Raw genomic sequence first — 11,567 nt, forward strand, 5'->3', positions numbered from 1 at the left:
AAAACACTTTCCGTAAAGTTTTATTAGAGTTTTATTGTCATATATCCATTATTCTTCTGCTTTCCTATACAAGTAAAGAATAGATATATAAAGATCTAAATATAAAAACAGAGTGCCTTTAATGTGATATGAGTTGGATTTTTAATTTGCTTCATATTTCATTTAAATTGTCCTGGTTGTTTTTTTTAAATTAAAAACAAGTTTTCAGAAACGACATCCAAGTAGACATAAATGCGGAGCGAACTTTCGCCGTCTCCCAGGTATGTTTTCACCCAGATTTTTTTGTGTTTTTTTTTCAAGGCATTTCTCTGCTTCCACTGATCTCAGGTGTGCAGCACATTAAGCGGCAGGACATCGTGTTGAAGTGGGAGCTGGGCGAGGGAGCGTTTGGCAAAGTCTACCTGGCGGAGTGCTCTAACCTCAGCCCCGACAGCAACAAGATGCTGGTTGCCATCAAGGTGAGTAGCTCTCTCTCTCTCTCTCTCTCTCTCTCTCTCTCTCTCTCACACACACACACACACACACACACGCGTGCCGTTTTAAAAGCAATTTACACCCCGTTAATGCGGTTATATCTTCTCGAAACATCGGCAGCAACAGGGAAAATGTCAGCTTGTTAGTGTGAGGTCTAGGTGGACGAGGAGAGAGTGCTGAAAAAGATTAAGTGACAAACTTGCTGCAGATGTAAAAATAACGGGGTTGAAAAAGTTTATCAGCGACAGCAGTGAGGAAAAAGTTACGATAGGCTTTTAAATTTCAGTTTGTTCTGCCTTTTCAATGCATTTTTGTACTTAAACACACCAGCAGTGCTTTAAACCCGCGGTGCAAAACACCTGCTTATGTCATAGCTGCTGTTGTTGTGACTGTGAAATAGCAGATAAATTATGAATAAATGAAATTAAAAAGGAGGCATCACACAACCCCCCCACAAAATGACCCATCTCAGTATCAGAATTTGATCCGTGCAATCTTATAACATTTGGGAAATCGAGAGGAGCGGCGTAATCGAAGGTTAGTGTTGGGCTGAACCGGGCGTTAGCTCTGTGCTGGTCTGTAGCGCACAAAAACTCAATATGCTGCGAAAATCAGAGCGATGATTAGATCTGGGGGTGAACTCGTTTGGTTTGAACGTAACTGAGGTTCATTCGTGTGTAACAATCCCCAAACTGTAGCTTAAAGTTGTAAAATATAACAGTTACATGAAAGTAGCTCCCAGTTACTCTTTTTTTAATTTATTTTTTATAAACAACAGACTGTATATAAAAGTGTTCGTGGCTTCCTAGTCTGAAATGTGAGGAAGTTCCTTAAATTGCAATACCACCGAGGACCACTAGAGGTCGGCTCTAAATAGTCTCATAAAATTCTCAGTCAATAAAATGTCTCCAGCAGTTATCTCGGTGTCGTCAGGTTTCCAATCAGATCAATCAGACCTAATGCTGGCTCCTCCCCCAGCTCGTCCAAATATGGTCACTTCCTGCTACGAACTAGGAAAGACGGTGACGGACAGAATCTGAACTGGAGGCTTCATGAAGTTCACAAACCAACGATGACATCACTGATGGTTGATGACATCACTGATGGTTGCCACCAGGTATAAACTGAAAACATTTAGTTGAAGTTTAAGAGTTTAAGACACGTGTCCGTGTGTAAGTAAAACATCCATCAGTCTCAATGTCTTAATAGATAAAAAAGGAATGAAAGAAGCACCGCACCAACAGGAGTAAAATTAGCCGCACTCACGCTTAAAAGGTCCGTTCACTAAAATTACACCCTGCGGTCTGAGAGTGAGTCATCGCTGTTAACGGACCGTCAGGTGGTTTAATACACGGTTCATGTAAAACCACAGCGAGCACAGAAAAAAAGAAACGGGATGTATCAGCCCATTAATCAGAGGTCTGCTTTTACGACGCATCGCCACTCATCTGAGACTAAGTATGGCAAAGGATTCTGGGTACTGTGAAAAATAATAAGGTCATTCAAAACTTACAAACCATGCTGGTGCTTTTTATTCTGCTCATTTGAAGATTTTTATTTTTATTTTTCAAATCCGATAACATGTTAATTTCTTAAAAAAGATTTACTAAAGTTACATCGTTTTCTCCCTCTGCTCAGAAAACCTGTTTTTAGTATATATGGCATAAATATTTATAAGATACGTGTTTGTTTTTTTTAAAGCTATATATTGGATTTTAGAAGCCTCTTTAAATTTTATTCTCAAGTTCAGGTATTTTACTAAAGTATTTTCTGCAAAATTTACTTCAAGTATCAAAAGTAAGAGTACACACTTTATACAGTAAACGCTCCCCGTCAGTGTGTTAATATGCATTTTACTGCTGTAGTTATTTAACTTAATGTTCTGTTGGTTAGTTTAATTTTTTTTTTAAAGTCCTTAAGCTCAGAAAAACAAGTAATTTTCCAGAAAGTCCAAGTGGGTTTTTAAAATAGTTAATTTAGCATAAAATGTAAGGGAAGGTTTTAGGAAGTTTATCAGAAAAATGTAAATCACATTCGGAGATTTGTGTTTTTTTCACTGGACTGAAAGAGTCCAGAGAGAAATTTACCTCTGAGATTTAATGCAGTAGAAGTTTAAAGTTGCATAAAATAAAGTACAAATACCTCAAATTTGTTATTAAGTACAATACTTGGAGCAAATGTACGTTCTGTCAATTCACGTTTAATTCACTTTGTCTAATTAGTTCTTAACAATGTAAATATATATAATGTTTATATTGGAATCTTTTTACAGAATATTTATATGATGTTTTCTAAATGTTCTTATATTTATTTTCATTTTTTTTAAACTGACGTCTGCTGTTTTAGCCAATAACTTCTTGACCTATTTAAGACATCCTGAAAGATGACCCGACACGTTAAGGCTCTGTAGTCGAGGCCACGATTTCTATTCGAGCTCTTATCACGTCAAAATGTGTCTAAATTCTACTATAAAAGGTACAAACTTGATGTCGTTGAGTTAAAATGTAAACGTTCGGATCCTCGTACGCTCACAGACTCTGAAGGACGCCAACGAGTCGACGCGGCAGGACTTCCAGAGGGAGGCGGAGCTTCTGACGGTGCTGCAGCACCAGCACATCGTGCGGTTCTACGGCGTGTGCACGGACGGCGAGCCGCTGGCCATGGTGTTCGAGTACATGAGGCACGGAGACCTCAACCGCTTTCTACGGTACGTACGAGGAGAACCGCCTCCATCCTGACAGCAGCTCACAAACGACAAAATACTGAAATTATTAACTTCGATCAATGTGAGCGAAATAAGTGAAATAGATTCATTATGCCGCCATAAAACGGAACATTTATGCCCTCAAATATTCATTAAAAATTGAACAAATAAATGATCTTTCAGTTCTGTAGTTTGTAAACAACAGAAACGTAAAGTGAGATTCAGATGCTGTTAACATAAACATATCTCGTGCACACTAATTAATTAATGCGTGGCCGTAAATAAGATCTTTTTATGGTAACTCTTTCAATGTAAAGCGTCTAGGAACTAATTAATAAATGGTTTACGACACTAAAATGTAGTTTTAATCACATCTGAAATTAATTTAGTCTCCATTAACAGTTACAGACATCATTTCTATTATCATACTTGTTCTGTGCCACAATGTGATTTATGATCGTTTTATCCCTCATCTCTTATCTGTTCAAATGAAATACCGCTTTTACAAACGCGTTTCACTTGAGGACAATTAGAACTCCTGCAGCTCGTCAAAAGCTTTTTTTCCTCATTAAACCTGTGGACGGCGCCGCAGAGGTCGCGGAGGTCACCGAGACCGCGTCGGCCAATCAGAGCTCAGTCATCACCTGGAAAACCAATCGGAGCAGACGCGGTCGGTGCTGCCTGCCAGGTGTCCTCCTCAGGAGACAGACTGGGAATGAAAACACACACACACAGACACACACACACACACACACACACACACACACACACACTGAAATATATGTTCACCGACGGATGGAAATCACATTTCCAGCAGACAGGACGGACATCTCCCACAATGCAGCTGCTTTCCCACCCTGCCACCTGCCTTTTAAACTAATAGTGATTGTATAGACAACTTCCTTTGTGAGGAGGGGACAAAGTGGAGAGGAGACATATTAGGATGGATGGAGACACATCAGCTGGGCTGGTGCTCATTTGGGCCGGAGTTGGATGTGAGAGTGGGTGTTTATGATCCACAACAACAACTTACAGTCAATGTGCTCTGCAGCTCTGAATTGCATTATTGCAAATCAATTGTAGACGTATTACGAGCCTTATGTTTTCTATTAACCGGCATTGTTAAATGGCTTTATTGTGGCTCTCAGGAGCTCGTATGTATACATGAGAAAATCTGCAGATTGCACGCTGAGGTCACCGTCCTTCAGGTCAGCCAAGGTTGGTTCCATAGTTACCGACGCGCCGAAGGGAGCCAATCCCGGTGTTCGATTCATCCGAGCAGCCAATAGAAGCAGAGAAGAGCAGCAGAGGAACAGCAGGTTCTGCTCTTTACAAGTGGAAATACGGGATTTTATACAATCCGGTTTAAGATTCAAAGCGGTAGTGGGGTTCAACTCCGAAAGCAGAAAACAGAATCAGTTATCTGATTTCAATCCCGAACAATTATTTCTATGAATGAGGAAAATATTGAGTTAAAATAATATAACTGTTTGTCATTAAAAGTACTTAATACAAGCAACAAAACGAAAAGAAAGTACAAAAAGTTTTGTTTTTCACTTATTTTTTTTAAAGATTCAAATGTTATTTTTTTTAACCTTATCTAGATTTGTATATCTAAATATAAGCTTACATATAGAGATGTGTGTCAATGAGACCTTTAACAAATTCAACTAAAACAAAACATACCAGCAGATTTTATTTGGAAACAAAATTGTATTATCAACTCCAGGTGATGCTTGACAATATCTTTTAATTTATTTGAATAATAATAAGAATTTCTTGACATTTTTTCAGTTGTGGTGCAAAATAACTAAACATTTTGCTCAAATATTGCACTTCAGTTCAGTTTATAAATACTTGTATTGTGCATTTTCATGTATTTTCATTTGATGCTCTATTTCTTTTACCTTTATTAAGAGCTGTAATTACTTGTAAACACATTTCCCCTCTGAACACTCCAGATGTTTCATTTAAATAACTCTTAGAGGCCAAAATCTGTAACATCCAAAACCTTTACCAAAAAACAAAGATAAAAGTCTCAAAAACAATGAATCGACATTTGAATGAATGAACACAGAACTTTGTTTTCCCTTCGATCCAAACTCATTAATCATGTCACGACCCCTCAGCTGCATCATGTGACCCTTCGAGGGGGCACTCGACCCCTAGATTGGGAACCGCCGGACTAAACTGTGTAGTTAAAAAAAAAAAAAAACAGCAGCTACGACGATAAGAAGCTTTACGTGGAGGTTTTAACACCGAACCACGTTCTCTTTCAACGTGTTTCCAGAAGTGTCCATTAAAGCCGAGATGTTCAAGTCCCCATTTTGTCTCCTGCAGAGCTCACGGCCCCGACGCTCGGATCCTGGAGGAGTCCAAGATGCCCCTGCTGGGTCAGCTCACTCTGCCGCAGATGCTGCACATCGCCGCCCAGATCGCCTCGGGCATGGTCTACCTGGCGTCGCTGCACTTCGTCCACCGCGACCTGGCCACCCGCAACTGCCTGGTGGGGGAGGCTCTGGTGGTGAAAATCGGCGACTTCGGGATGTCCCGCGACATCTACAGCACGGACTACTATCGGGTGAGCGGCCGGAAACCACGAGATCTTAAAAGAAGTGCATTTGTCTTCATGGCCTTTCCAGAAACAAAGCCTCGGTTTCCTCCACAGACTCGACGCTGAACTCTTTGCCGTAAAATCGTTTTGTTCTCATTGAATCACGTTAATTGCTCTAAAATGACCTTTCAAGACCGTAATTCACAGCTCCAAACGATCTCCTGAGGAGCCCTCGGGGACGTTAAGAATTTGAGCGCAAAGAACTAATTTGATCCAAAGACCACTTCGAAAAAAATTAATCTTTCATGTTCAGTCAGCATCAGCTGATCATATGAAGAAAACAATGTCAAGGCTGTAAGAAACGGAGCACTTTGACTTTCTTCTTTTTGATATTCAAAGGTTTTCTGGCTTATTAGATGCCATTGCATTTAAATTTTCAATTAAAATCAATGTTTTGAATTTGTATCCTGTAGTTTAAGGACTCGTATCAAGTAGTTTCTCGTATCTGTGTGGAGAAATGGTTCCGCTTCGGGGTGGTGGGGAAACAATGAAAGATTCCTGTGTTCCCTGACAGAGTTTTTCATGAACTCTACTCATTGAGGCTGTTGGGAACTTCCCAAATTTATCAAAAAGTATTAAACAAAGAGACTACCTGGTCCGTTTCCGAGAAAGTTCAGAATGAAAATCTTCATCGACAAACTGAGATTTCCAAATATGAATGTTTTGGAGTTGAGGTCTGAACATACGTTTCTCTGTCTTCAGGTGGGTGGACGTACGATGCTGCCGATCCGCTGGATGCCCCCGGAGAGCATCATGTACAGGAAGTTCACGACTGAGAGCGACATCTGGAGCTTCGGCGTGGTCCTCTGGGAGATCTTCACCTACGGCAAACAGCCCTGGTACCAGCTGTCCAACAGCGAGGTGGGTTGGGACGGACGCGGGGAGAAGTTCAGGCTTGTTTGCTTGTGCAACACACCCGTTAGTCCACTAGAGGGCACCGTGTCAGGGTCATGTTTTGCTTTGAACAGACGTAAGTAAGATGCATTTGCAGGCACCAAAAACCACGTGGTTAGGTTTTCTTAACGGTCATGGTTTGGCCTAAAATAAGTCATTTTGAATAACTAAGGTTATGTACGTTATGAGAGTTACTTAACGTACGTTACGCAAGTTAACGACTTTATTCCTGTTTTGTGGACCAGGATGCATTTTAGTGAAACGTTTTTTTTTGAAAAAACTTTTATTATTTGCATTAAACTTCATGGATCCGCCTAGTTTTATGCCAAAAACTGTAATACACCCGTTAGTCCACAAGAGGGCACCATGTCAGGGTCACGTTTTGCCTCACCGAAGCATGAAAAGTACACGCATGTATTAAGAAGGAGGTCATGTGATAAAGTACAAAGATTTGACGTGTGGATGGATGGAACAGAAACAGGACTTTCACCTGGGCAACTCTGCAGAAGCAAAAGTTAACATAATTCCTTTTGTGTAACGTAAGTAAAGTACATAACATCGTTAACTTAAGTACAATGTACGTATTGTTGCTTAATTCAAATGATTCATTTTAGCCCAAAACACTAAAGTTTTTGGTGCCGAAACCTGAAGCATCTTATCTTTCACGCTTGGTCGAGGTGAAACGTGACACGGCGTCCTCTAGTGGCCTGACGGGTGTATTACACACACTTTATTGGGTTGAGTAGAGAGCGACATCTATCAAGTTAATTGTTAAATTCGCTCACTTACAGATCTTTAATTCAAATATGTTAAATTAACTTGAATAAACTATTTTTTTTATTAGCTTTGTGTAAATAGCAGCCTAAGATGTTTCGGTGCTTCCACATCATTTAAACCTGCAGAACAGCATTTTCTCCGCAGTCTCAGATACTTTACTCCGCACTCTTAAGCTGATCAATAAGTTCCTAGTAATTAAGGGCGGTCCCGTCTAGCCTTTTCAGCTCCAGCACCAAGACGTGGGACTCCATGGTGACCACAGCGGTGCTATTACAGGCCGTAATACTCTCTCCTTTCAAGAGAAGGGTGGATCGCTTTCCCTTTGCACTCGATCCTAATCTCATCAGCTCTCATTTTTACCCCCGAGCCAATGAGCTGTAACCTCGTTAACCGAATCTGTCTCGGTCAATGAGGGACAGGTGAAATTATCATGTTGCCTAAATACTCAGGGACGGAGGTAAATCTTTCCAAAACAGTGAGATGGCACGCCGCGGTGGCTGAGCGTTCAGCTTCGGGGGGGGGGGATTTATTTTTATTTTTTTTGGGGGTGTGAAGTGGATCCGCGGTGACCCGGACCCGCTTCTGTTGGCCGGATCGGGCCGAGGTTAACGACGGGGAAGAGATGGAGTCAGTGAAGCGTTCAGATGGAGAGCTCAGTGAAATCCTCTCAGTGCTCCTCGACAGTGATTTATTCACTGAAGCAGCGAGAGCGTGTGAACCGAATCAGTCACCGGCGCCATTAGTGTCGGAGCCGGAGGTTATTCATATTTTGGCTGCTGTCGTTTGTCCCTGAGGTCGTCCCTAATGGACACCGAGCTGTAAAAGAAAAGATTGTCCTTGATGCGGCAGATATCAGTGATTCAAAAAGTCTGTGAATGGACTTTTGCATATTTTGCCGGCTTTATAAGTTCAGTTAAAAAAAAAAAAAAAAAAAAAAAAAATTAAATGTCTCTCACATTTAATGACATCTCAGATAGTTTTGATCTTTTTTTTTTTTACTGCAGTGCTGAACAACAGCTCCATTATGTTTCTGAAAACGTATTACTACTTACAAGTTCAAATTACTATCAATGTCAACAAAAAGAAAATACTATTAATTGAAATAATCATTATTTTGATAATAATAAGTTAAATTTTTCTAACATTGTTGCAAACTACTAAAGACACGAGCACAGGAAATACAATTAAATTAAGATTAATAAAAAAGACAATAAAATGGAATTATTAAATAAATAGTGATGACAACTTCATTTTTCAGCTGTAAAAATCTCCTGCTCACAGTTTTCAAACCCCCCCCCCCCCCCAAAAAAAAATACTATTTTATCTATTCTCACTGAAGCACTGAAGACAAGACTAAAAGCTTCTCGTTTCAACAGGCCATCGAATGCATCACGCAGGGACGGGAGCTGGAGAGGCCGCGCACCTGTCCCAAGGAGGTGTACCTGCTGATGCAGGGCTGCTGGCAGAGGGAGCCCCAGCAGAGGATGGTCATCAAGGACATCCACAGCCGTCTGCTGGCCCTCGTCAAGAACCCGCCGGTCTACCTGGACATCCTGGGCTGAGAGGGGCCCGAGAGCCAATCAGGGAGCGGCGAGCGGAGGCCGAGGGGAGGAGGGGGGCAGAGGTTGGACTTTTGATTTGAGACTTTTGGTTTAAAGTCCGTTTTTGTTTTTTTGTTTTTCTCGTATCCATTAAAAAAATCCAGTAAACAAGTAATTTCCCAGTTCTACGACTTGCTGCTCGACGGCCGGTGCAAACAATCCGCAGCCACATTTTTCCGCTTCAATTTTTTTGATCCCCTCGTTTCCAGCTTCGACCTCGACTCCCCTCGTTTAACGCCGCCGCTCTCTGGAAACCCGTCAAATGTTTACCAAAGTGTTTTTAATGTTCATCTGAGGTGGGATGGGGCCTGACGGAGGGATCGTGCATGGATAAGTGTTCAGGTGACCGTATTATGGGGCTTTTACGTTGCTGGTTGGTGAGCTGGATGACTTATTTTCTACGACTCTGCAGCCAATTAGAAAATAAATCGACAGATTAGAAGATTTTACAGATTTGAGGGAAGTCATTTGTAAAGTAACGTTTTTGATATGTGGGCTTATTTAAAGGCTTTCAGTAACTGTACATAAGATCATCTCAAGGAAAGCTTGTTTGTTTCTCAGTGTACCATATGAATATTTTTCAAAAAGAAGAACAAAAACGTCGACTAGCAGCGGTGAAAGTGTTTCCTTTATATCAACTGTTTACATGAATGAATAAAAACCCCGTTTTCCACCTCGCATCGACAGGTGTCACGGCGAGATTGGATCACAAGGTTCAAGATGCAGAAAGCAGAACTCGCAGCTTTAAAGCAGCTTTTTACTGATTTAAAACACAAGCTGATGATTATGAATCCTCCAGTTCAGATTCTGTCCGTCACCATCTTTGCTAGTTCGGAGCGGTTTGTAGCAGGAAGTGACCATATTTGGACGAGCTGGGGGAGGAGCCAGCAGTATATCTGACCGATCTGATCGGAAACCTGACGATACTACGTCCCGCCCACCGATAGCTGTAACCTGACTGCACCGCAGGCCTGTCAATCAAACAGACACGCCCCCAAAAACAGGTCTTCTTGAATCTTCTTTTCTAATGAATGAGGGATTATTTTCAGATGGACCTCCAGAAAACTAAGAAGAAGGAGTGACTTTAGCTAACAACACCGAGATAACTGATGGACACATTTTATTCACTTTGGATTTGATGAGAGAAGTTGAATGGGAGTCTATGGAGCCGGAGGCTTTTTGGAGCCGACCTCTAGTGGCACTCGCTGGTATTGCAGCTGAAGACACTTCATTTTTCAGACCCAGTCTAAGCGGGAAGTGAGATCTGATGTCAAGTGGTCACATATGTGGAGACGCATGAAAAAATGTCAGGTGGAAACAGCTTCAGCGAGATTCGGTTCGACCTGCGACGCACTCGGTAAAGTGTTTGTATAAATTGTGCGATGTTGAACTGTAATGACCTTTGAAATCAAAGCACTGCAGTGAAATGTGGTAAGAGGGTGTGTGTGTGTGTGTGTGTGTGTGTGTGTGTGTGTGTGTGTGTGTGTGTGTGTGGGGGGGGGGGTAACAGATGGATTCAAACTCCAGGCGGAGGCGGACAGATGGCTGAAAGTGAAACTGGAGGTGAGGCCGCCACCATGATGGAGATAAAAAAGAAGTTTAAATTCAGAGGAGTCCTACAAACGGCTTCGAGTGTAAAATACCGAATGTACATACTCTGTATCAAAAAGTATATCTTCATGTATTGTTTACTCCAGCACTTTGTATATTGTCTGCCCTTACAAATAAACAAACTTGATTTAAAACAACAACAACATCCCTCCGCATCGGTCCATCCGCCGGTAACGGAGGGAACGACGGACATCTTTAACGAGGCCGTTTTTCTCCGTTCACGAACTAATCGGCGACCTGCGACGTCTCGCCGGGAAGCTCAGCAGACGCTTATTGAAAAGGAATAATTAAGTTTTCATATTGCCTCACTGCCGGACAAACACCCTCCAAAATAAAGGCCTGCCTCCCCCCACCACCACCACCTCCCTCCCTCCCCCGCTCCATCACTCTGCATGCAGAGCGTCTCTCTGGGGAGTGGTAATGGGTTGTGAGTAATGCTATCATCCCCTTTTCTCCTGGCTCTTTCTTCCCCCCTTCATCTCCTCCGGTGTACCGGGGATGGGAGGCGGGGGAGGGGGACCACGCGGGCGACTTGTGTCTGGCGCTCATTGTTTCTTCTAGTGTCTTACAAGCAGATTGGGGCCAGATAGGATTAGTAGCACCGTGTCGTGTTTGTCCCCCCTTTAAGGGCTCCATTTGTGTGTTTTTTTTAATAAGCACTCGAGGCCCCTCCCCGGTTGGATATGAAATATGTCTTATAATAAGAGCTGGGGAAATGAGGCCAGGTTTTTTGTTTTTTGTTTTTAAATGGAAGAGCTTTGCAGCGTGAAACTTTTTCCTTTTCAGTCCTCCACCTCGTCACATAATGCACGGCGTATTGATTTCTCCTGGTAATTATTCCTTCTATTCACTTTGGGGGTCCGCGTGTAGCTGATAATAATAATAATAATCC

General features: G+C 41.9%; 1 protein-coding gene across 1 annotated transcript in view; it reads left to right on the forward strand.

Moving 5' to 3' along the window:
• Positions 1-9,876, forward strand: part of ntrk1 (neurotrophic tyrosine kinase, receptor, type 1) — a 30,001-nt gene extending 20,125 nt beyond the window's left edge. The window contains exons 13-17 of the mRNA XM_069715062.1: positions 328-458; positions 3,009-3,181; positions 5,519-5,759; positions 6,495-6,653; positions 8,840-9,876. Of these exons, the coding sequence (XP_069571163.1) occupies positions 328-458; positions 3,009-3,181; positions 5,519-5,759; positions 6,495-6,653; positions 8,840-9,025 (890 nt within the window). The 3' untranslated portion in view covers positions 9,026-9,876. The remainder of the gene's footprint in view (positions 1-327; positions 459-3,008; positions 3,182-5,518; positions 5,760-6,494; positions 6,654-8,839) is intronic.
• The last annotated feature ends 1,691 nt before the right edge of the window (positions 9,877-11,567 follow it).

This window comes from Brachyistius frenatus, unplaced genomic scaffold (genome assembly GCF_029030835.1).
Source record: "Brachyistius frenatus isolate BFR_SWC_R1_liver_20210118 unplaced genomic scaffold, ASM2903083v1 Contig_137, whole genome shotgun sequence".
In the NCBI taxonomy this organism is placed as follows: domain Eukaryota; kingdom Metazoa; phylum Chordata; class Actinopteri; family Embiotocidae; genus Brachyistius; species Brachyistius frenatus.